This window comes from Takifugu flavidus, chromosome 6 (genome assembly GCF_003711565.1).
Source record: "Takifugu flavidus isolate HTHZ2018 chromosome 6, ASM371156v2, whole genome shotgun sequence".
NCBI lineage: Eukaryota > Metazoa > Chordata > Actinopteri > Tetraodontiformes > Tetraodontidae > Takifugu > Takifugu flavidus.
The window spans coordinates 6,398,188-6,422,801 of NC_079525.1; the positions used below are offsets into that span (position 1 = coordinate 6,398,188).

The 24,614-nt window shown below is 43.0% G+C and overlaps 3 protein-coding genes across 4 annotated transcripts; 1 reads left to right on the forward strand and 2 right to left on the reverse strand.

Moving 5' to 3' along the window:
• Positions 1 to 267: 267 nt before the first annotated feature.
• On the reverse strand, positions 268 to 13,553 carry ncf4 (neutrophil cytosolic factor 4). Its single transcript, XM_057034880.1, has 10 exons — positions 13,349 to 13,553; positions 13,065 to 13,149; positions 12,400 to 12,559; positions 9,938 to 10,008; positions 9,152 to 9,279; positions 8,670 to 8,718; positions 4,098 to 4,196; positions 2,651 to 2,802; positions 2,496 to 2,561; positions 268 to 1,173 (listed from the first exon to the last, which is right to left on the reverse strand). The coding sequence occupies exons 1-10, from the start codon at positions 13,375 to 13,377 to the stop codon at positions 966 to 968; spliced, it is 1,047 nt and encodes a 348-aa protein (XP_056890860.1). The 5' UTR covers positions 13,378 to 13,553; the 3' UTR covers positions 268 to 965.
• pvalb7 (parvalbumin 7) lies at positions 4,052 to 18,716 on the forward strand. The gene is made up of 5 exons (XM_057034917.1): positions 4,052 to 4,303; positions 16,323 to 16,391; positions 16,590 to 16,719; positions 16,807 to 16,916; positions 17,001 to 18,716. Exons 2-5 carry the CDS (start codon positions 16,331 to 16,333, stop codon positions 17,024 to 17,026), a joined length of 327 nt encoding a protein of 108 aa, XP_056890897.1. The 5' UTR covers positions 4,052 to 4,303; positions 16,323 to 16,330; the 3' UTR covers positions 17,027 to 18,716.
• On the reverse strand, positions 17,325 to 24,412 carry baiap2l2b (BAR/IMD domain containing adaptor protein 2 like 2b). 2 transcript variants are annotated; one of them, XM_057034849.1, is made up of 12 exons: positions 23,006 to 24,412; positions 22,288 to 22,349; positions 22,067 to 22,138; positions 21,490 to 21,579; positions 21,174 to 21,305; positions 20,437 to 20,541; positions 19,764 to 19,866; positions 19,460 to 19,664; positions 19,180 to 19,239; positions 18,746 to 19,085; positions 18,627 to 18,670; positions 17,325 to 18,345 (listed from the first exon to the last, which is right to left on the reverse strand). In XM_057034849.1, the coding sequence occupies exons 1-12, from the start codon at positions 23,190 to 23,192 to the stop codon at positions 18,270 to 18,272; spliced, it is 1,476 nt and encodes a 491-aa protein (XP_056890829.1). In that variant the 5' UTR covers positions 23,193 to 24,412; the 3' UTR covers positions 17,325 to 18,269. The 2 variants fall into 2 exon arrangements, with proteins under 2 accessions (XP_056890829.1, XP_056890828.1); XM_057034848.1 differs by lacking the exon at positions 17,325 to 18,345 and having other exon boundaries at positions 18,420 to 19,088.
• Positions 24,413 to 24,614: the final 202 nt, after the last annotated feature.

The window sequence follows — 24,614 nt, forward strand, 5'->3', positions numbered from 1 at the left end:
TGATCGTCCGCTACTCCAGACCAGCTTGACTTTGGAACTAATGACATTCATTAGAGGTTTAATTAGATATACAACAGGCTGCCGAGCTGCAGACGAATGCTGATCATTGCATTGAGAGCAAAGGTTGAATGAAAAACATGGTGCTGAGATCGACTCCCACCTTTCCTGAGAGGTTTAAAGACAAAAGTATGGAAGAAATGATGCACCAAGAGCTCAATAGCAAGAGAAATAGAACATAGAAAATGATCGAATCCAGGTTAATCCAAGTCAAAATCAAAATGGAAGCCATTTATTACAAGAAAAACAGTAATAAATGAAGGTAAGGACACAGTCTGCAGAAGTCAGAGCTTTACTGTGACCTCTGTGGGTGGTTTGCAGTGCTGGAAATCATGAAGTTTCTGCATCTCTTTGCTCCTTTTGTCAGACTGAATTCACACTTTATGCGTATAAACTGACAATCAAAAACACAATTTACACCAACAGACTTCCAGCTGTAGCCATAGAGACGCTTTAGGTGTTCAGAGTGAGAGCATCCAAACTGCTGATAAAACATCTCTCAGCATAAAAAGTCATGTAGATGTGAAGGAACACTCAGCTTAGTGTAGACGGAACAGAATATTCACACATATGCTCGGTAAAATAAAAGCTGTTGTTTACACATCAGAGGTGTCACCTCCAGTGAGAGAAGATACTTTTACAGATGCGGAACGGCTGACAGAGGTCGTGAAAAGAAGGAAGATCTTTGCTTTGGAAGACGTGGAAACAAAGGGAAGATGCGGTAAAGTGTGAAAGAAACGTGTGCAGGAAATAGGGATACAGGTGCACAAGCGATGAACTCTCATCGCTGCCACGTCAAGCGACACAATCAAAAGTTTAAATTAGTTTATTAAAACGTGAAAATGTAAAGAGGAACCATCAGCAACTCTGGCCAGGTGGAGGTCTACACCTCCTTCACTTCCACACCCTCAAAGCTCCGTGTTGTAAACAGAAAAGTCAGAGGCCAAAGTCACGTACAGTTCCCATGGAAACTGGTTGACGGGCCTCTTGATCTTGGACTCTTGACCTCTGCTCTCCTTAATCATCAGCTGGATGTCTTCATCGTCGACGACGCGGATGAGGTCGCCCTCCATGTCGCGGTAGTTTAGGGCAATGTCGTTGACCTTAAAGACGTTCCTAAAGAGATGAAAACAGTGATCTTAGCTGATTTTTTAGCTGTGCATGCAGCTAACAGCTTTATTGACCCATTGCTAATTAGCTTAATTCAAACCTAACCTTAGAAAAGAACATCTATTAGGTAAGAACTACACTACCCACAATACAACAGCACCACAGAAACATCTCAGATGTTCAGGTTCTGGACAGCCGGTCTGAGTGTATAACACCCAATGAGACCACACACACACACACACACACACACACACACACACACATACACACACACAGAGGTCCCATAAGACAGGTGTGTGTGACAATCTGACAATAATAAAATGCTATTTTAATTTGTGGTTTGTAATAGTAATAAAACAGAATTGTAAAAAAACAAGACCCAGTTTATTGGGGTGAACCTGATGATGACCTGAGGACAGATGCAATGGCACATGTTCAAACTCACTTCCTGCCACCAGCAATGATGAAACCTTTTCCTTTCTGGACACGTTTCAAGATTTGAGGTGACTTCATCACCGAGGCAGATAACGGCTCAAACACCATATTGGCTGACCTCACTTCCTCTTTTCCACGGTGCAACATTCTCTCAAATTAAAAACTGAAACCTTCTGCAGGGCACGAGCCCAAACAGAAAAACAATTAGGAGCAGATGAGTAGAGGAGCTGATGTGATCATGAAAGCGGAATGTTAATTGTCACGCTGCTCACTTATCTAAATTAGCAGCTAATGAGAGAAAAAGAAAAGGGGCGCAGATACAATCGGCTAACGAGTGAAAGGATGAGGCAAAGGTTTGGTTTCAGACATCCCTCGGGAACCGGGCTGACAGCCTGGTGACTGTCAGCAGGTTTAAATGTGCTGAAGGGAAGGTGATTCAACAGAGCTCTAATCAATATCAGCGTCGGTTGGTCACGTTTTACAGACAAAACAAATTCAAGCTGAAACAGACGTTGGCAGGACTCAGGTTTCTGTCTGCTGTCTGCTAGGTGCCTTCATCAGAGGTTGCAAACGCTCATTTTCTTCTCTACACCTGAACAACATTCAGCTCTGATCAGCCTGCACATTCCTCTCAATTACACTGTCCTACATGGGTGTATATCACATTAACCACAAAAAGCCCACACATGTTGTTACAGCTGCTCCTGGTTCTGTCAACGATGATGACTGGACACAAAAAGGCCCATAAAACAGGATTAAATTGCAGGAGCTTTGTCCCCACCTCTTGAAAAATGAGTTAAAATGCTCAAATTTAAAATCCAGACACATATTTGCTATAAACACTCGATGTACCTTGAAATGGAGTCAGAAACTTAAATTGCTGCTGCACAAACCTCATGTGAAACAGGAGGTCTTTGTATGTCGGCTGTGTCGTGAGTTCTTCTTCTACGCAAACGTCTCTGCAAGAAGACACGATCGAAATCATCAGTTTCAGGATTCACCCGCAGATGAAGCGCGAAACATGTTGTGTTTCAGCACAAATCAACACCTGGTGTCGACTCCGGAGGGGGTGAGCAGGAAGCAGCGCAGGCAGCTGTAGGTGTGGCCCTCGCCTTCGCCCTCCGTGTTGCTGTCGGGAAGCGGCTTGATGATCTTCACAAAGGATTGTGGGAAAATCCCTGTCTGGTTATTGACTGTTCCCTGTGAGGAAAACAAAGATGCAGATTGTGAAGGGGAGACTATGTGTTACTACGATGTGTTTTACTAGCAAAGCAAGGACATTCAGGTTGGACCATCTTCAAAGGTTTGTTTGAAGGTAAAGTTTAGTTGGAGGGTTAGAGAGGCAACATGGCTAAATGAAATGATATATGTTTTAAGTTGAGCAGGAAAACTTCAGGTTTTTAAATCCGCTGGTGTCACGTTTATGCTTCTCACCCTTGAGCCAAATTCTGGTCCCAGAACCAGGCGGTCCTGGCTCTTATATCTAAAGCTGGACCCTTTTGATCTTTTCACACCCCAGTGCTTCAGAGTTTAATCATCTCACACATGGAATCATCACAGCTGGAGATGAAGTCAGCCTTTCAGGAGCTGCACTTATCAGACAGTGGCAAGTGTGAGGGTCTCCCTCCCGGTCTGGGCTTATCTGTTCTGTTCAGGTGTCTCTATCGGTCAGGCCTATGCACCAGTTTGCCTGTTGGATTCATCACGTTTTCCACCCCCGGCTCCTCTGTCCGCCAACTAAAATTAAAGGCACGCTGTCAACTTTCTGCGAGTTTTGTTGCATTAACCCCACCCACACCCCGTCCAAAAACACAATACCCATGCAAAGTTGCCAACAAAGACAAACGGGAGTTGTGTAAGACGATTATTACGAGGCTCTGCTGTCAGGATGTTTGGATCTGTGTGGAAACCCAGGGGCAGGAAGAGAGCATCATCCTCCTCCTCCATGTTGGTTCTCCCACCACATCTCAGCCTCCACCTCCTCTCCCACTCAACTCTCTCTCTGGCATCTTAACTCGACGCGTTTCCCAACTTCTCCGTGGTTTTTCGGACGTTTCTCTTGCTCTTTGCTGTTAGTGTTTTAGCTTGAAACAACATCCAATATCTCCGTCCTCAGGCTGAATATCAACTCCAGAAATAACCAGGAATATTCGACTAAAATCATCTGAATCTGTGCCAGGGTTCAGTTGCGAAGTGCAACAAAACACGAATAACATAAGTTGGTTTTAATTCCTTTGGACTGTTTTATTCAGGTTAAAATTAAGACTTCCTCCCCCTCCTCTTCATCACTCTCGTTCCTCATCCATCCACTCTCCTCCACCAACACTGCTGCCTCCTTCACTTTTTCCATTTTTTCCTTCTCTTCTCCCACTCCACCTCCTCCTAATCTTCCCCATCCCTCTTGCTCTTCCTCTGCGCTCTCATTCTTTCCACCTCTTCTTCCACCACCCTCCCTCCCTCTCCCTCTCTCTCTCCCTCCCCATCTCCATTCTCACCTCCAGCCAGTCGGCGTTGACTCGTTGCAGCAGGAAGATCACCTCTCCTTTCTTCAGGTTCAACTCCTCCTTGCCGTTGCCGCGAAAGTCAAATATCACCTGGAACACACACGCGCACGCACGCGCATACACACGAGTGAGAGGAGCGAGGGGAGCGAGAAGAGAGCGACAGAAACACAGAGAGAAGAGCTGGTGAGAGCAGACAGGTAAGACATCCCGCTGCGGAAAACGATTCACTTTTATCAGGTTCAGACTGTTAAACTGAAGACACCAAAAAGTTTTTAGCATTTGGCGATGCGTGTGGCTGCCAGTGCACATGATTTTGGGTGTGTGTGTGTATGTGTGTTTCTGGGAGTGAAGACAAAGTCATCTCGAGAGAAAGGAGAGAATGAAATGTGTGAAAGAGTGAGAGAAGGTGAGAAAAGGCTCATTTACAGTGTGCAGTCATCAGCAGCATTTAAAAGAGCTGAAGGTGGATTTAGTCTGATTATTATAATAATTATATAGTTCATATTAATGTAAAAGAAGTTTTAAAAAAACAAAAAAAAACATTGTTTCAAACCAGAAAATCTCTGTTTGCATGCAGTGGTGAACTTTTGTGGAAGAGTTTTTGCTGCCGACTGAGTGTGTGTGTATGTGTGTGTGTGTGTGTGTGTGTGTGGGGGGGGGGGCACACCTGGAATAAAAGCCGACAGAGTTAACTCTGAAGAAGATATCGAATTATCTCTGATACTTTAAACCTTTGCGAGCCTCTTTCCTTCAGGACGGAGAAGAAGATGACAGAAAAAAAGCTTTTATCAAACATTCAACATCGATTCCGCAACTCGATCCAGACGCTGAAACGACGCCTGCGCTGCAGCCAGAACTGTTAGCAGTTTCCATTAAAGATGGGAATTTATCCACATTTTTATTCGCCAATCAGTGAAAATACTTTATATTCTGGCAAAACCACAGACTCTGCCAGACCCCAAAAAAGAATCAGGAGTGGTTTAAGCAGTGGGAGAGAGGTGAAGAAGAGGAGGAGGAAGAGGAGAAGGATAAGAATAGTGCTAGTTAGGCAGAGGTGCTGCGGAGGACTAGGAGGTCACCAATAGTTTGGTGTGAGAGAGTGAGCATGTAAATGAGTGAGTGTTGAACTGTACCAAACGGAGGACAAATGAAGCTTTATCACATAAAGTCTTCAGACATTTGACCCCACTGGTACACACGTTAACGCGAAGGATGGGATGGATGGATGGATGGATGGATGGATGGATGGATGGATGGATGGATGGATGGATGATGGATGGATGGATGGATGGATGGAGATGAAGTTGGCAGCTATTTTTCACACAGTGGCTGTAAAACAGGATTAAACCTTCAAAGTAAAACGTTTGTGTGGGTGAGGGTGAGTGTGTGTAGAATAAAACAGAAGCTGATGGTGGATTAATGAAGCTGGAGAGAGAGATGTGGCTGGATTAAGAAACAGACACCCTCCCACACACACACACACACACACACACACACACACACACACACACACACACACACACACACACACACGTGGACAGAGGTCGGGGCTGCTTTTTTACGTGTTATGGTGATATTTGTGTGTGAATGTGTTATCCTATGGTTGTCCTCGGTCATATACGAAACATATATGACCGAGGACAACAGTGGCCTCCTCGTGTCCTCTGCATTATTCTTCATCCTTTCTCTTGTACTTTTCTCTTCCTGACTTTGTAAAGTCTTTTCTTGCGACAATGCAAACTTTTAAGCTGTTCACAGTTCAGAAACATCGACGATCTTGTGGTGTCCTTGTGTTTGTGGATTTACAATGAAGCAGACCTCCTCTGAATGGTCCACTGTTCTGGTGCCTAACAGGCTTTAACTGGAGCCCCCTGAGATAAAAGTGACCATTTCTCAGGACTCGGTATGCAGGCACGGACTTGTGACCTTCTGAGTAGGTATTTTATTATTGTTGGCACTTTCTGCCATTGCTGCTGCTGTCCCTGGCCGATGTGAAGTGCATTGTGGGATACCAAGCCAGCCCAAATCCACACAATTCCTGACTAGTTTATAAATCAGGTGGATTAAGTACACATCCAGTACTTGTACTTGTGTGCTTACAACTGGAGCAGTAGTTAAACAGAGAATTACGGGTATCGGTGGTTTAGTCAAACCTGTGTTTGGTGCTGAAGAAGAGTCCAGAGTGTGTTTGCAAATGGCAAATTGCCCGCTTCTTCTATAAACTCTAATGGTTCCATAGCAGCGATTATGTGTGGACAGGCTCATGTGCTTAGTCAAGGGGACCTATTTGTAGCTGTGTAGCCTCGGGGTTCAACCAGCGCTGGGAGCCATCATCCGGTACAATTAGACTCACAACGACCCGCATTAATGAGCTTCATAAACCCTCATCTCATTAGTTTGGCAACAGAGAGGAGAAGAATGAGTTTTCTTTTCTTTCTTGCTCTCCCTGTTGTTTAATCAAAGTGTATTTATTAAAGCAGATGGTTCACCTCCTGGAAGGCTCGCAGTGATCACATGATCATACTGCCATCTCAACAGAGGTATTACGGGAGAAGCAAACTGCTTCTTTAGCTCATTATTAGAGAGGCCAAAGTCTTTTCATTGTTTTAAAGGTTGTCTCAGGTTTGGGTGATCCCCAGCTGACCTCCTGTGAAACTAAAAAAAACACTGCTCTCAACATTTGGCTATTTTTGAGAGCATTTTGACAGAATGCTCTGGAGGTAATGACACTTGTTAGCTTAGTGTTTGTCAATTTGCTCCTTCTTCACTCACTCAGCAGCATCAAATCAAGCAAGTAGCGAAGCTGTGTAATCAACCTCAACAACAGAGGCAGCCTTAATGCTGAAGACACTCCTAAAGCGGCACTAACTAGCACCATCAATGTAACCTCTGGTCTGCAGTGATAATCAGCGTGATTGATGCAGCACAAAGAACCTCCGACAGACAAGAAGTAGAGAACCATGTTTTGATCATCATAAAGTGACCTGACCTCTCAGAGACATGCAGGAAAATGCAAATACATACGTTAACGGTATTGATGGATCAGTGCTATTAGTTGGGTCTCTTATTTATTTCCATTATTTCACTGTAACTCTGCTTCTTTCCTCTCTTTCACCAAGATCAATCTCTCAGTTTGATCACATCAGAGAAACCAACATCAAGCTCGTGCACTGGCGCAATGATGCCAAGAGAGCAGCCATTTGCCTTGTTAGCAGCTCAGGGCGCCAAAGGCAACAAGCGTTATGCTGTTGCCAGCGAGGCTGTGCAAAAGCTGAAGTCAGCGGAGTGAAATGAAGGGCATTAATAATAACGCTCGCACTGGTTCTGCTGTGACAAATGCACATCTTCCTCCACCGATTACTCCGATGAGCTACTGATGCTGGTGTGGATGAAGAGCCATCTACCAGCATTCCACCACACCCCTCCACACACACATGCATAAAAAAGCAGAACAAAAAGGAGTGCAATTTTCCTCAGAGAGAAAAGTACTAAAATAAATGTTGAGTAGGCCGGATGTGTTGAGTAGAGTGTAGCAATATTTTAGTTTCAAAATCAAAGACTAAGACTCAGAAATGAGCCACAGCACAAACGCAGGTGTTTGAAATCCAAGGAAAATCCCAAGTAAAAAGCAACTGACCCTGTTACTGTAGATCATATTCAACATTTGCATCACTGTTGCCAGATTTCAGATCCATTTATGCATAATTTAGTTTTATTCTGTTGATTTTCTTTGGTACAAATGTTTACGCCTGCAGTAAAATGAAAACACTTCCTCTTAGAAAAGGGGCAGAAATGATATTCTATTTGCGTTAAAAAGATAAAGGTTGTCTTTAAGTACAGATCATCTTCCATTAAGGAACACTGCCTGTGTGTGATATTATTTCTGGCCCCTTTGTTCTTCAAAGGGATTAGACTTAGGTCCAGAGTGTGAACACTTGATCAAAGCAAAGAGCTGGGCGAGGGTTAAACATTTAGCGGTGATGGATGCTTGTGCCTGTCAAAGCTTCACAAACCCTTAAGTCTGTAAGGATTCTCAAAAGAAAAGAAGCACAAACATGAGGTCATACCGTTCAAAGGTCAGTTTAGCCTTTCACAAAGACTGAACTCATCACATCTGCTCATTACAGCTGCTGACTGGACAAGTTTCCGCCCTTTTTGAAGAGCCCAGCATTCAGACAGTTTTGCTAGTTTTCCTGTAGTTTTATGCAGAAGGTGTGTCTGGAACAAAGATGAGAAGTTGCTAAGGAGAAAAGGAAAGAGGTGACAAATCAAAGCATTGTTTGAGGGTAAAGGAGCGGACAGGGTAACAAAAGGAGGGACAGGAAATTAAGAAAGCAAGTGAAGCGAAACGGGAACTAATGATGAGGTCAGTCGGGGCAGCAGAGCCAGCAAATTAAGTCCAACTTGTGAGTTAGTGCATTTCTGTTTTGTTGCGCCAATAGTGTGGAGGGATTTTCTAAGACAAATGCATTCTGGGTTGTTTGAATAAACAAGTTGCCACTGTGTGGGTGGTGGTAGAGTTTGTAACCAAAGCAACAACAATAAGAAAAGTTACAAACGTACCTCTGCCCTGGGGGAGGAGAAGAGGTCCATCTTTGGCTTGATTGTTTTCCTAAGAGGTGAAGAGGATTTCATCATTAATAATCTTATGGAGATTCGGGACTCTGCTGCTAATTAACAATTCTATCCCTTTGCTTCTTATTGTGCCAAAAGAAAAGGGTCTTTGTTTTCATTTTAAAACAGCCAAACACACTAAGAAAAACCCAAAAGAATTCAGATATAAGAATAGGGGAAGCACTGAGCAAGTAGTTTTGCATTAGTTCCTATTGAGACAGTCCCCCATTACCATATCCCCTGCTGGTGGATGCATCGGAGAAAAGGGCCAATCAGAAGCCAGAGTCGTTCATAGGAGGGAGGAAGTGCACCAGGAAATGTGCAAAACAGAGAAATGTGTGAAGCACCTCTGGAATTTCCTCATTAATGAATGACAGCGTGGCCATCTTTTATCCCACTAACACCAGTCCACTACCCGCTGGATGGCTTACACTTTACGGGTCTGTGGGCGGAGACGTCTGAGGGCTCTCGGTTGCTGCTGGCTGTCCTGGTCTGTCTGGTAGAAAAACATTCTGAGAGTGTCGTCGAGCAAAAACCAGGCTGGAAGCCCGAGCAATCTCTGGAGAGAGAAAGAGGTTCATTAAAGGAAGTGATGTCATGCATACATACATCTACATAGATATATAGAACTATTTCTCTGCACATTATCCATGTGCTTGGTGGGCACAGTGGGTTTAAGTGCCTGGCGATGATAAGGTTGTGAACGAGCGGAGGCTTCAGACTCATCCCTGAGTATGAAAAGTTTTTGTGTCGTTTTTTTTAACAGAAGGGTTAACCGAAATACAAGACAGTAAAAGAGGGAAGTGCTCACTCAGAGGGGACAGTGAGAGACCGACGGAAGGTGGTGGACCGGATCAAAGAGCAGAGATGATGCGAGGGAGATTAGAAGTGAAGGCGAGCAAGTGTGGCAGAGTGAGAACCATGTAGGTTGTGGGGAGGGAAAAAAAGCAGCAGAAAAGAGAAGTGAGTGAGTGGGAGAAAGAGAACCTGATCGTGTTTTTAGCGGTGGAACGCTGAAACATGTCAAAAGTCCCACAACTACAGTCGGTCTGACGTGATGTGGGCACGGGGCAGAGCAAAGAGAAGAGAGCGGCAACGCCTACGCGCTGAGCTGGATGTGCAAACCTCTGCTGAAATATCCGAGCCAGTGCTTATCCTCCTACAGCATCGTTCAGCCCACTGCAGAAGGTAACCGAGCGATCCGGCGGGATGAATACCTTCATGTACGTGTTGAGTTCGGGGATTCTGCCCTCCGCGATCTCCCTCTTGTTGCCGAGGAAGACTTTTCCTAAAGAGAAACGCATCAATCAGAGAGATAAAGGAGCTGGGTTGTGTAATTAAGGCCCACATCCATCCCATCATAGCTCAGCTGGTCGTGTAGGATGAAAATGTGTAACAGGAATTCACAAAAATGATCACGCAGCTTTTGTCTTTCAGTTGAGTTGATGGTTGAATTGACGTCTCAGTAAAAACAGGCCCAACCAGACGTGTCTGAATCGGCCTCTCTGGGTGGATTTCTCTGGGATCCGTCCCTCCAGGCCGGGAGACGCACCCCACCACCACCACAAATTATCATCGTTATCCCTAATCCTCATCCATCCCGTCAGTGACGAGCAACAGTGCAGAATCTAAACCAGAGCCTGTTATATTTCATCCCAGTTTAGCGAAGTTGCTGCTAAATTAATTTCAGTGCCGTCTTAACGCCAAGATTCATTCACGCTCTCCTCCCTCAATTACTCCGCCTTGATAAGTTACTCAAGCAATCTTAGACACAAAGTTCCTCATTTGCCGTTCTGTTAATAAATCATTAACTCATTGTGTCAGAATGGTGGAACAATAAAAAAAAATTACTAAACACAGACACATTTAGCTCCCTCACATCCTTCTCATTCCCTGATTAAATCTGGCGCTGCAATTAAAGCCCTCAGATCTAATATTATCCAGCAGACACCTCAGTTCCATCAGCAGATGCTAAATCAGAGCAGAAAAGTAGATCTTTCCCTATATAAAACATGTCAATGGCAGACACTGTCCCAGAGTCTATAAATAAATAATATTAAAAATGACTCCAGTGAATCCTGACACTTCCATATCTAAAATATTTATGTAGCCAAAAACGTTGCTCTTTTGATTCATACAGCTGTAGAAAATGTTTATTCGGAAATGTGTCTAAGCTCACGTAGCACACCAGCGTAGTTTACAATCCAGTGTTTTGTAAACGGGTTTTTCTTGTCACCCGTTATCTATTAACCTGCAGTGTAACACAATTTCGCCCAGGCAAGTCCCTTTGAGAGTTGCTTCGATGGTGAGGAAGTAGTAAAGTTTCATTTCAGTAAATGAATATGATCAACTTCTCTTTATGCTTCCCTGTCAGCAGTTAAAAGTCCACGTCTATGACACCCTTTCAAGAGAGGGAATAAAATAAAGTTAACTCTTTAAGGTAGCCAGAATAAATAAAACCCCTCAAATGAAAACATAAGTGCTAAAGTGTCAAAAAATCTCCAAAGATATCCTCCAGAAATAGGATCGTTATCTGAAAGCACAAATTTCTTCATAATCTAACAGCTGTAAAACCAGCTGTGAGTATGAAACCAGAGCTGGATGCTATTTTTAAACAATACAGACAGCAAATGCAGTTTTAATGTGACGAGTTTATAAGAAAACAGGAAGTGAGGAGGCATCCCAGTGAGTGACACAACAGGACAAACAAACGGGAAGTGAACCTGCTGAACATTTGTGAGAGTAATGGTACGGACGAAGGTTCATGTTTAGTTTCTGCAGTTGGTCCAGATGTTTCCTCCACAACCTTCTTCTCTTAACTCTCATAACCTATACTACAGCCCAGCTCTAGGGGGAACTAAAGAGCTCTGCCTTTACTGTTATAATTTAATGGAATCAATCATCAGACTCATCACCTACTTGATTAAATCTAATTTTTCTGTGATTTGGTTGGAGATGACTGGAGGATAAATGGATCCGTGTCACCAGTAATAAAGTCATTCTGTCGCTTCTGTCTGATGGTTCCTCACATGCGTCATCCTTTATGGGCGTGCAAGCATCCTATCAGTGCCTCCCCATGAAAAACCAGACTCTGACCTGAGGGCAATACTAAAATATCTTATTATTTCCTCCATTTTAGCAAACATGGCCTCCAGTGAGCTGTCACTGTTGGAGAATTAACTCATCTGTGCTCAGCCAAAGGTCATCTGTGGGGAAAGACGTTGCACTTACTGGTATAAAATGAAGATGGATCATTCTGAAAAGTAGGCTCAGGCTATCTAGGCTATCTCTTTGATATTCAATCATGATTCTATAAACGAAATGAGAACAACAATCAAGTCATCAAATGTTGACCAGTTCTCATTTATCAGGCAGATGTCACCATAAATGTCTGTTCCCCACTATACATGTATGGAGCTGAGAATTAATGCATTTTATTGAGGCTAATGTGTCTGTTTTTTCTTTATTTTCCAGTAGGGCAGGAGTGTAAAGCCTTTTTTAGTCGTTTAGCTGTTGCCATGGTAATAACCATGACATTGTTCACTAAACACTGACATTGTTTTGGGTTTCACTTCCATATTCTCAAAAGATTCAGATCATAATTAAAGTCACTATGAATGTAGCTGGAGGCCTCTGACAGACGCGTATTCCAACAATGTGAAACGCGACACCGTCTTACCTGGGAGGGGGGGCAGCGGGCAGGTGTTTTGACCCTGCCTGTCTGATTCTTCAGGAGAGTATTTGGACTCCAGCGTCTGGTGGAGGGTAAAAAATTCTCTGTACCTCCGATAGATGAAATATTTACTCCCTCCTTTAGTCTTCACCTCAATCACAAACCTCTAGGGGTGAAAAAGACACAACACAGATCAGATATTTTTGTCTCATTGTTGGAAAAATCAAATGCTTAATGCTTTTTAACACATAAAATAATTCTGCTAAATGAAAAAAAAGGGGTAAATCAGGACTGATTAATGCCGAAAGCCTGTTTGGTGGAAGATAACAGACTGTAAGAGAGCTGAGAAGAAGCATACACCTGCTTTAAACTGCATAGATAAATATGAACTGTTTCAGAATGATAAGATTAAAACGGTCAGTGCAAGCAACCAGTTGCACGAATACCAAGGTGAGGATTTGGACTTTCCTGGAAAAGGTGCTTAGAAAGTAAAAGTAGAGGAAAAAATAGACTAAAAGTCTCAGCACTGGCCCAGAGGACAATTGTCAGACTGGGTGCATGAGACTTGTGCCCTCGCTGCAAGAGAATAACCTTGTCCAGCCTTTGTAGCCTCTGTCTGTGTGACAGGAGAATTCACCTGACACTCATCCACTGGTTTTAATTCCACTTACATAGTAGTCAATGAATCCTTTCTTCTCCTCAATATCAGCAATGGTAGCGGTGACAGGGACATTATGAGGCAGCTGATCGAAGTCACTGAGTAAAAGAAAAATGTGATTGCAATGCTGAACAAATGTGAGCCAAAAACATTTTATGTTGTGCCAAGAAAAAGTTAATTCAAGCAGAATTAGATTTACTTAAATAATGAGAGTTATGGTTATAGATTGATTATAAAGTGCGTTTTTTCCGGTAATCATGTTTTAATTTCCTGATTTTTACAAGCTATAAATCATACCTCTCATCCCGTAGCTGCTGAAGCGACATGATTTTGACCGTTTGAGCCGCAGATGAGCCTAGAAAAACGGATCTTTGCGTGAGGAGGGAGTGCGCGATGTAGACAACACACAGTGACACACGCGGACACGCACGCTGGCCTGACTGACGCGGAAACACCCGTCAGGAAACTAGACTTCTCTCACCCAAACCCAGAGCACGGCGCGATCGCTTCTTTGTAAGAGGTGTGCCGAAAGCTGCGGCGAGGGCGGGTACAGTGGCAACAGGTGACAAATGGAGGGTGTGTTCGTTATTTCTTCCCCTCTTCAGTCCATAATCATGTTTCACATCTTAAAAAAATTCAAAGGCAGCAGTGTGTGCGCGCATGCACGCCTCTACTGCAAATACAGGCCACCATCATCACCGTCTGCTCTAAATCCACATTCTGTTTGTTTGATTGATTAGTTTAAACAAGATGGATACGACTGCCAGCTTACCCCTGCCTGGATCTCCGTTAATTACCATCAGAAAGACTAAATTCTGCTTTAATCCAGTTTCTGCTACCTATTTTTGAGCTGACACGAGCTTGTTAAAACAACTGCTGGTTGATTGCGTGTTTGCATTGTCACATCTGTACAGAATGTCAGTGGTTGCACAATTTCGGGGGGGGGGGGATTCTCCAAACTACAGCGCTGTTTTACCGGACTGAGCAATGTCAACTACATATTAAAAAGTTAAAGGGCAGATTTTCTGTCTAACGTGCAGATTACGTTGATTTAATCAAGAACTTCATAGGACTGTTCTCTCCTTGTGATTCTCCCATAATTCCTACAGTCTATGTGACAGCGAACACATCATGCTGCCCTCTTTTCTCAGCCTTGAGCCTGTGTGTGTGTGTGTGTGTGTGTGTGTGTGTGTGTGTGTGTGTGTGTGTGTGTGTGGTGTGTGTGTGTGTGTGTGTGTGTGTGTGTGTTAGTGATGGGCTCTGGAGCTTCTCTGAACAGATATTTCAGAGCTTCTTACGTAACAGGTCCCGCTGCACCTCAATCCTTAACTACAGATGTGTCCCAGCTGATCCAAAACGGGCCATATGACTTGATCAGGTGTTAACAGTGGTGGAAAAAACCCTGGGAGAGGACACAAGCAGAAAAGAGCAGTGCATGGGTGAAAGTAAAAAAAACTTCATGCCTGTTTTTAGAGGTAATAATGGAGCATGTATTGATTTATGTGGCGTGTGTAGGTGTGAGCATTATTATTTAATCAACCTTCCCGGTGGGTGCTGCCCTGTGATTGCTGATGTAATGAGGTACCAAAACATCAATATCTGGAGGTAGCTCTGCAAACATGCGATGGAAGCATGAAAATCTGCCTCGGTTTACAGTCTCGGGCCGCCTCTCAGCACTGGGATGGATCACACTATTTGACTGAAGGCACATTTGCCACAGCTCTGCAAAGGTGGAGCAACCTGCACATTAGCTCTTAAGTCACAAATCACTCTGCAAAAGTCTAAAATCACCGAGAATGATAAAACTTTTAAAATGCAGAGATGCTGAAAACACACAAGGCATAAAAAAAGAAAGACAAATATGTTGTCTCCATAGTAACCATATCTCTAATAAAGACCCGACCATGCAGATAGTTTTGACCTTGATATATTTTTTAGGTTGATTACAACCTCTGAAATCCTAAATGTTGGTGCTAAAAAGATTTAATTTTAACTATCTGTACCAGGGGAAGGTGGACGGTTTGGCCTCTCATTACTTAACGGTTTGGCCGTCTGACAACCAAACGCCCAACAACTTGGTGGATTCCTTTTAAAACCGCACCATCTCCCACGCACGCCCCCACGCAGCAGCCGTAACATTAGCACTAAATATACCACTCTAACCAGTGCCTGCAGTGCAGTCGTGCATGTTTGGCAAAGAGTGGGGCTTCCTTCTCCCACTCTGCTCAGCCAACTGCCTGACCAGGACCTACGGGGTCGCGGGAGGGTTTGTGCCGTGCAGTTCTTGCCATCTCGGTTCTGGTCAGTTTTGTCAGCTATATTGTAATCACCGTGATTGACAGGTGAACTCTGGTTGCACAGAAGGAGGTTGAACTGCACAGAAGGAGAACTTCAGCTCAGACTGCTCACGCTGGCATGCCTTGATCTAAAATAAACTCTCTCCAACTTTTCTTTCCTTGACATTGTAGGTTAAATCAGAAGTCTGAGCTCTGCTCTGAACTTCCAACTCTTTCTTTCTGTCATTATTGAGAAGCGTCTCTATAAAACCAATTAGACTTAAACATACATACATACATACATACATACATACATACATACATACATACATACATACATACATACATACATACATACATACATACATACATACATACATACATACATACATACATACATATGGCATGTGATCAAACATATGTGATATCGTTGTCTGAGATGCCTGAGCCTAGGAACAGGTTAGAGGGCCAGAACATCGTGACATACCTGAACTGTCTGTGGTAACTTAATCAAAGATAACTGAGCTGCAATCACTGGGCAGTTTCAGCATCTTCTCACAGCCCAGAGCACTTCAGCAAACACTTGTTAAAGAAGAAATTAGACTCTCCAAAGACTTCTGTGTCATAATCATGAAGACAAGAGATATTTTGGCTTCGATTTGTACATCATGACCTGTACTTTGAAGGGATAAAAATAAAACAAAAGCTTCAACATCTGGTCAGCACACATGGTTCGGTCTCTGTGTACAGTCGCAGACGGCTCAGGCCTGACCCCTATCGACATCTGTCTGCTACTACAACAGATCTATTACACTCTTCGCAGTTAAAAATGATTTACTTCATTTAAAAAAAGTCCGCCATCCAACAAAACGTGTGTTCTGGCATGCAGATCAAACATCAGATTAGGGATTTTTGTACACTACCTTCCTCAGTTACAGCTGATATATATCTTTTCTGCTTTTCCACTGACCTTTAACCTCCTCCTGTCTTTTCAGCTGGCAAAATGCTGATGACGGATCTACTGAAAGCTGAAGAGATCAAAACAGCTCTCGAAGCATTTGCTGGTCAGTAGAAAGATGAACACTCAAAGATAAGATTGAAATACACTTGCAAAAAAAACACACATCATCAACTCACTGCAGTGGCCCCACAACCAAAATAATTATTTAACCTGAACCCCAGAAACATTTCCAACACAGCCCAGAGACAACAGATGCTTTACTTTATAATTGACTCTGCTCCTGTGCTTTGATTTTTCTTAGGTGAAACCTTTGATCCAAAGAAGTTCTTTGAATTGGTGGGTCTCACAGCCATGTCGCCTGAAAGCGTCAAGGACGTCTTTAGGGTTCTGGATGTGGACGGCAGCGGATTTATAGAGGAAGATGAGCTCAAGTGAGATCCAGACACAGATGTGCACACAGATCTGTTTCAGACTGACAAACTCCACCATAAACACTCCTTTTTTGCTTGTGTTGACAGGTACATTCTTAAGGGCTTTTCCAAGGAAGGAAGAGACCTCACGGACGATGAGACAAAAGCATTCCTCAAAGCTGCAGACAAAGATGGAGACGGAAAGATCGGAATTGACGGTGAGAGAGGAGCTCTGTGAAAATTTGTGGTGAATTAACACAAGCACCAAAGCTAATTTTGCTTCCATGTGTTTTATATTGCAGAGTTTGAGGTCATGGTGCATGAGTAAGGATCCCAAAATGACTGCATTCTTCCTCCTTCTCTTCGTCCTTGCATTCACATGTTAAAACCGATGAACCCTCCCACCCCCATTCCTTTCCTCAGCACGCATGGAGTCAGACCAGGTCTTCTCTACAAATCATCCAGGAGCAGGCCACCAAAGAGTTACCCACAAGGAGGAACATACAGCCTCATTTTTAATTTTTTGAAATATATCATACATGCTGTATGAGTTCCAGAGTCATTCTGAGGGTTTTCTGAAGATAGTGGTCTCAACACAGTTGGTGCTAGTGCTGTGGATAGTGATAATGTTCTAAAGACCTCTGTGTATTTCAGCAAATTTCATCTGATTGGTTTTACTTGTAGATGTACACTTCTCAGCGCACGTTCCTCCCACTCCTCTTCCTCATCTGCAGCATCTTCCCTCACCTCTCCTCCTCCTCACTCCTTTTCTCCAATCATATTATGTAGGACATAGAATGATACACAGGGGAGAGCTATGAAAGACAGAAAAGTAATGGTAATAAAACAAAAGTGAGTAATAACAGCTTTTACTTGTTACTTGGACAGAGCACAAAAGAAGAAAACACAGCGAACATGTCAGCACATTGGTGACAGCAGGAATGGAACCTGATCGATTTGGGACAAATCTAATAGGAAAAAAATACAATGACAGATAAGAAATGCTTTTATCACCTCAAAAAAATAAAAACTCTGAGACGGATAATGTCGACACGTCCCAAGAGGGGCTAATAACCTACTTCCAGTCGCCCACCAGTAGGGGGAGATGCTGAGTTAAGGTTTGGAACGCTCAATATTAACAATATGTATAAAAATATTTTAGCAAACACGGTGTTGACCAGAACCACTGGGGTACATTTGCTTTTCCTGTAAAATAATTATTTTGCTTTTCTGGTAGAAAACATATGATGTTCCACAAAGAACCCCTTAACATTTCATGGGATTGTTTTCCAAAGAAAGCAATAAAATCAGCAAGTACTGCTTTGGGTTCCAGGAAAACACACACAAGAATCTATATTTCCAAGAATGCAACATTACATTTTTGTTAGCAGACAAATAGCTTAGGTTAACTGTGACTGGTAAATATGAATATACTGGATAGTTGGCTGAAAAGAAATAAACACTCTAGTTTATCTAACACTGTAGACTAGCTCAGATTCTTTTTTTTAGAATGTTCAGTTCTCTGAAACAAATTCCATCTATCACACCCAGCACGTGTAACTGCTGGTTAATCAAAGGATCCGAGGAGCAGATCTATCGTTGGTTGTCGTCGGGCGAAGCTTCACTGTTGCGAAGGGGTTTGTGCCTCTGAAAGAAGAAGGTGAAGACGGATGTAAACAAACAACAGAATTCTCCCACCTGCTGTCAACTTTTCCAGTCCCTTTTTCATTTCACATGTGGAATATTCTTCTGTCTGCAGTAAATGCTGCTAAACACAAACCACACCAGTCCAAGGAACATTTTCAAAAGCTGGAAGGCCGTAACACCAACGCACCCCAGAAAATAATTACCAGATAACACAGGCATCTTATTTCTCTGTTGATGATGAATGCAATGATGAATTTAGGCATGAGAAACTTGTCATTTACCTGGGAAACAGTGGATTCTCAGGTGTCCCATGAGGTGATAATGTCTGAAAAAGGAATTTGCATCAATAAAAATGGATTTGGAAAAAAATATTAAGCTGTCGTTAAATAAGCGCTGGTACCTGGACCTCAGATGCTGATTCATGCTTCTTTTCAGGGAGGGGAGACACTGTGCGAAGGTCAACGGAGCCTCTGAGATTCTGACTGGGTGCAGGTGGCGGCGGAGGTGGTGGAGGAGGAGGAGTTTGGTCAATGTGGCTCTTGCTGTGACCGTGTTTTAGCTCTACGGTCAGCTCATAGTTCCTCTCAGGATGGGGGGAGATGGCTCGCACGTCTACAGACGCGCGGCGGATAGGGGTGGTGGGCGGCGGGATGTCGCCATAGCTTTTGCTCTCTGGCTCTTTGATGTAACTGTTGGCTGGGTCGAGCAGGTTGTTCAAGCTGTGGCTTCTGAGAGAACCACTGCTGAGGAGGTCATGAGCAGATGCGCTTCTTACTTATACCTTAAATTCTCATTCCAGAACTGTAGTTGTGTAAAAAATTGCCTTGTCATTACCTTGTTGCCATGGAGAAGTCTTGAGTAGGGACAACATACGCAGCAGGGAACCAGCCCTGACTAGAGAAATCAACAAAGATAAAAACAAACAAGTGACTGAATATAAAACAGGTGATATTTCACCCTCTCAGTCAATGCAAACTAAGAAATGATACAAAATATAAAAAAAAATATATTACACATTCAAGCATTCATAACCCTCAAATATTATGTTTGTCAGAATCCAGGAATAAAAATATTGCTAATGGGGACAGCACATACGTGCGTCTAAGACACACACCGAAGGTTGCTGTCCGTGCGTCCGTACAGCCAGCCGTTGCGTGGCTCCTGGACCAGAACGGTGACGAGCTCTTCCCTGTTAAACGGGAGAAGGTTCGGGTTGGAAGTGGGGTGAGATACCAAGGCTCTCATGGACCTCCCTACACCTAAACCCAGACAATCCCCGACTGAACTGGAGCGAGACCGACTGGGGAGGGGAGACGGTGCTGGACATACGATAGAAGCATGAAAAAAAATGTGTTAAAATGTGTTCCTCTAATATAGATTACAAAGCTCAATAGCTGGAGCTCAGTTCCTCCTCCCACCTCTAGAGGGCACCCGGCCCAGCGCCTGCTGCTCCCGCCGTGCCCAGGACATGTCTTCATCTCTGGCCACTGTCTGCAGCAGGGAGCTAACTGAACCTCGCAGCTGCTCAAAAACAGCAAAATCAGCACAAATCATGATGAGCAGAAGATGACACAGAAACAAACAACTGTTATTTACAATCTAACAGCTGCTGTAACCTTGGATGAGACGTTACACAGCAGTGATAATGAAGCACTGGCTGCGCATTCTGCCCAGGTACTGCTGAATCGTGTCTCTTCAAAGAGGTGATAGAAATTCATAAACATGAGAGGGAGGAAACTTTACACCACTCTGATCTACTTCAATATCACTGCAAATTACCCCCACAAAAATTACTTTAGTACTTAATTTCATTTTTAGACCTGTCTAATGGTGTCTCTGAAGACTTGATTATTTTTATGGCTGGGCTCTACCGCTGCTTTGCATAGAATATCCAGCAACTTGATAAGAGCCTTGAAGCAGTGAGCGAGAGCAGAACCGGTGCAGAATACTAACCACTGAAATCTAATAAAGAAACTTAAATAAAATAAACTTACAAAATAAAACTAATAACACAAAAGTGGATGTGATTATTTTCATGTAAAATCAACAAGCAGGGTTTAGTAGAAGAACTGGTAAAAACTCCTTTTGTACCTGTGACTCTTGGTCTAAGTAAGTGGGAGTTCGAGGTCTGGAGCCCCTGGTGTCATTCACCTTCTGCTTCCACCCATCTGCTTTCTGCTGGAGAGATGCACCAGCCTGAAAGAGAGACAGAGAGGAAAGCAGCTTATAAGATCTCAATCAGAGCAAGCAGCAACATTCAGAGAAACCTCGGGGTGTGTGAGAAACACAGACTTTTGTAATTGAGTAATTAGGAGGCTGGATGGAGTTAAATCTTGGCTACGAGCTCAAAGGAAACTATAACTGTTGCTGAAACGATGATTTGCACAAACACTTTATTCGTAATTATAAATTTACTTTCATCATTGTGCCACGTATAATCAGCCAGGCTTCTCATCAGCTCCTTTTGTAGCATCTACAAGTGTGTTGCATCTCGATTTCTCCATGGAAGCAGACTTCACAATGTCATCTTCACTTCCGTCACCAGTATGGAGCAGTGTCCTTTCTGCTGAAGCTTTTGGACCACAGCCTCACTTTCATTGGTGATCTTCGGGGGTCCGATTTCCAAAACATTCTTTGCAGTACTAAATAATTTACAAACCAAATTTAGCCGTTTTTAAAAATTTATTATGCTTTCCAGACTGAATTTGAAGCATTGCTGCTGGGCCTGCCTGTGTGATACAGTTCTCTTCCAGGCTTCCCTAGATCCTGGTGTTTGCATTATTGTTGTTTTGCAACAACTCTGACAAAACAACTGTGTATGTGTGTACCTTGTTAATGAGGAATAGCAGAGAGTGAGTTAGCCCACAGTGTTTCTCCGCCAGGTAACGATACCTCCTTTCCTCCTCTTTCAGGATCTCCCACTGGCTTTGCCTCAGGTACAACATGTACTCACTGTTCTCCTAAACACACACAGACACACACAGACACACACACACACACACACACACACACAAAAGGCACACACAAAGAGGAACTGCTTGTGTAATTTCCCAACTGTATGTATGTGTGTGTGTGTGTGTGTGTGTGTGTGTGTGTGCACCCGTGTGTGTGTCTATCTGTCTGGGCGTGTGTATGTGTGTGTACCAGAGAGTCTCTATAGGCTCCTCGTCTGAGCTGTTTCTCCAATGCATCTGCCTGCTTCCTCACCTCCAGCTCATACACTCTTCGGCTGCCCTGCAGCAATGACATTAGTTGTTTTTAGATGTCTCAAACCAAAAGTTCAGCTAAGCGTTTTCATAAACAGGAAAAAAGAACCTTAGAGCAACTAATATCGCTTACTTTGAGGCTAACCTTGACTTGAGGGTATGAGCATAAGACATAGAATAAACTTAACGGTTAAATGGAATAAGCTGATCTAAGGTTATAATGACCAGACCCATTCATCTGCCACCCTTCGCGAGTGACATGAACAAGGCAGAAAACCTCAGCGGTTGCTGTGACATTAAAACAATTGGTCAAAAACATGTTGAAGTCCTTTTTATCTCTCACATTTGTCTCTCTGTCAAATTACACTGCATTTGTATCAGTCAATCCACAATGACTGACAGTCTCCACGGATACAAAGAACCGTCCTTCGCTTGAATAAAGCTATGCAGAATAGGCGCCAAACTCTTGTTGAATGGAGAAGCTCAATCAGTGTTTTAGAAGTCTTTAAATGTACCTGAATGTACTCCTCGTCCAGCTTGACTTTCTTCTCCATGGCCTGCAACACCTCTATTTGGAACCACTGAAACTATAGCAGAGGGAGAAAAACATGTCTCACAAACCCACTGTTTGTTAAAGCTGTTCGTATTTAGAAGCACTCCCCATATAGTCATCCATTAAATTGCTCTCATTGGTTTTTAACATGCACGTTTGCCTTGAGTGTGAACACATACTGACCACTCCATCCATCTCTACAGTGAGTCTCCTCTGCGTCTCAGATATCTGGATCAGGACATCGCCTGTTTGTAAGAGTGAGACAGCATTGAGGATGAAACCAAACATCAACACCTACTGCTGTCTACGTTCACGCATTAATATTCTCTAATGAATACAGGAAACATGAGTAAAAGCTTAGAAACAGCACCAGCATTTGGAAATGAAGAATGCAGGATGGAAACTTAGGAAAGTCTTTGGTATTGCTGACGCATTCAGTCTTGTCTGTTGTCACGGATTGTGGCTGAGCTAATGAATTATGTGCCTCTGAAAGGCAGCGGTCATCTATAATTCAGATACTGTCACTCAATCGTGGCCCCTGGTCATGCTGTCGCTCCATGACCTTCTCAGTTCACCAACCCAACAGAACCAGCTTGTTCTGATGTATGAGATGAACAAGCACTCCTAATGAGGATATCTTGGCGTGGTGAAATTGACCCTGAACAATGCTACGGCATGTATCTTCAGCGTCAGAGTGAAAGTGAAACTGGCACACTCCCACTCATGCCCAGGGCTTACAGTAACAGACAAAGATTGGGACAGGTCAGCCAGATGGCTACGCAGAAAAATTAGAAGTGGGAGAATTTGATCTTAAGGTTACCGTGCGTAAATGTTCATTCGATGGAGGACTTTACCAACATATCAGGAACAAACTTTAACGCAAAGGCTGGTGTGTTCTTACCGAGAGAGTGGGATGTAAATGTTTGAAGAGCCTGTTCCCCCATCTTTGCCACAGCACTGAAGTAGTCCTCACTGCACACAGCTAAGGCTTTCAGAACACAACACAACAGAACCAAATTCACCGTAAACAAACACTGTTCATGAGGGCTCTGAAGTAACATAACTGGGACACTCAATTCAACCTTCATTTATTATGAACAGAGTATTACAGAGCAGATATGTGATGTGTTTTTATTTGGGAATAGCCATATTCTTGTGGGTATTATGTCACCATGTTTGTTTAAAGAAGTGGAAAGGTGCAGTAATGGAGAGATGCATACCAAATATTCTTTTAAGGCTTTTCTGATCTGACTGTGAAACCTTGAATTGCACTCTACTGTAATTACACAACTTTTACCAAATAATTACACACACCAGGTATGTAACCCTCTCCCTCTTTGCTAGTAAAAGGTTGTCCACCAACAAACACCTGAAAACAGATCAGTTATTTTATTACTGTCTTGAAAGCATGCTGCAGAGAAGACTACCGGAACATAAATTTCTTTTAATCCCATATCATAAGAACAAGACTGGTCTGTATATTTATAATGTTTTTTTTCCCACTGGTTAGATTGATTAGTTCAGTGACAGTGTATAAAATGCAAATCAGCCAATAATCCTTGCCCTCTTCTGGCTTGTGTTTTTATCAATATATTAAAGCTCTCAGGCATCTCCTTCATAGCTGGATGGTGTTCTGCTTTCGGCATTTTTATGCATATATTAGAGACTCTCAGGGATATAATGCAGCCTGTTGTGCAGTTTACATTAAATTTGAACAGCATATTTTAAAGTGGAATTTCTTAGTTTCATAAATTCTCTGTATATAATCCACCGCTGCAGACCCAGTTGCTCACCTTGGAAAGCTTTGACATAACTGTTTCCCAGAGCAACGAGCTTCTGAAGCCCCGGATTGAAGTGCTCCATAAGGTTCTAAAGGCACACTCAAAAAATACATCCAAGCAACACAGAACCCATCAGTTTCTCTTGTCACATACAGTGTAGTTTCAATATTGCAGCCAAGAGACAATGAAACATACTCACCAAATAGACAGATAAAGTTGATCTGTGTATTTGGTCGCTAGTGGGTCCTGACATATTGATTTAAAAGAAAGATGTACAACAATAAAAACAAATGTTGTCAAGATAAGTGAATAGCTCCAAAGAAAGCTTCTAATCCCATTCAAACTGCTGCAGAAGTTTCCACAAACGGCGTCTGCCTCAGATCGATGGTTTTTATGGAAAGAACAAATGAGTGCAGTTAGGAGAAAATGGAGCAGGTGCCACTGATATGACTGGCCCATGTAAATTATTGATTGAAGTCCTGAAAGGAAAGGAGAAGAGGAACAAGGGCGGCCTAAATAGCTGTGACGCAAGTTACACCTGAGGGAAGACTAGTAGGATTAAGTGTGTACACGAGTGTGCACTTTGATAGCATTGCTCTCGTACGAATGTTTGCTTTAGAATAAACTATAGCGATCAGGCACACAGTCGATACGTCAGTTCCTAATTGAGTGTATTTATTATTGAAATATTCCGTTTGGGTCCTGAAGTACAACAGAATGTGGGATAAT

Bases quoted from the DNA above. Each gene is read 5' to 3' on its own strand.
- ncf4 (XM_057034880.1), bottom strand. From the start codon at position 13,377: ATGTCGCTTCAGCAGCTACGGGATGAGAG. The intron at 13,150-13,348 runs GTATGATTTATA...TCTTTTACTCAG, and splicing joins CAGCAGCTACGGGATGAGAG to TGACTTCGATCAGCTGCCTC. The intron at 2,562-2,650 runs GTGTTGATTTGT...GTCTTCTTGCAG, and splicing joins CCCTCCGGAGTCGACACCAG to AGACGTTTGCGTAGAAGAAG.
- pvalb7 (XM_057034917.1), top strand. From the start codon at position 16,331: ATGCTGATGACGGATCTACTGAAAGCTGAAGAGATCAAAACAGCTCTC. The intron at 16,392-16,589 runs GTCAGTAGAAAG...GATTTTTCTTAG, and splicing joins AGCTCTCGAAGCATTTGCTG to GTGAAACCTTTGATCCAAAG. The intron at 16,720-16,806 runs GTGAGATCCAGA...TTGTGTTGACAG, and splicing joins ATAGAGGAAGATGAGCTCAA to GTACATTCTTAAGGGCTTTT.
- baiap2l2b (XM_057034849.1), bottom strand. From the start codon at position 23,192: ATGAAGGTTGAATTGAGTGTCCCAGTTATGTTACTTCAGAGCCCTCAT. The intron at 19,665-19,763 runs GTGGGAGGAGGA...TCGTATGTCCAG, and splicing joins GGGCCGGGTGCCCTCTAGAG to CACCGTCTCCCCTCCCCAGT. The intron at 18,346-18,626 runs GTAAATGACAAG...TTCTTCTTTCAG, and splicing joins GAGAATCCACTGTTTCCCAG to AGGCACAAACCCCTTCGCAA.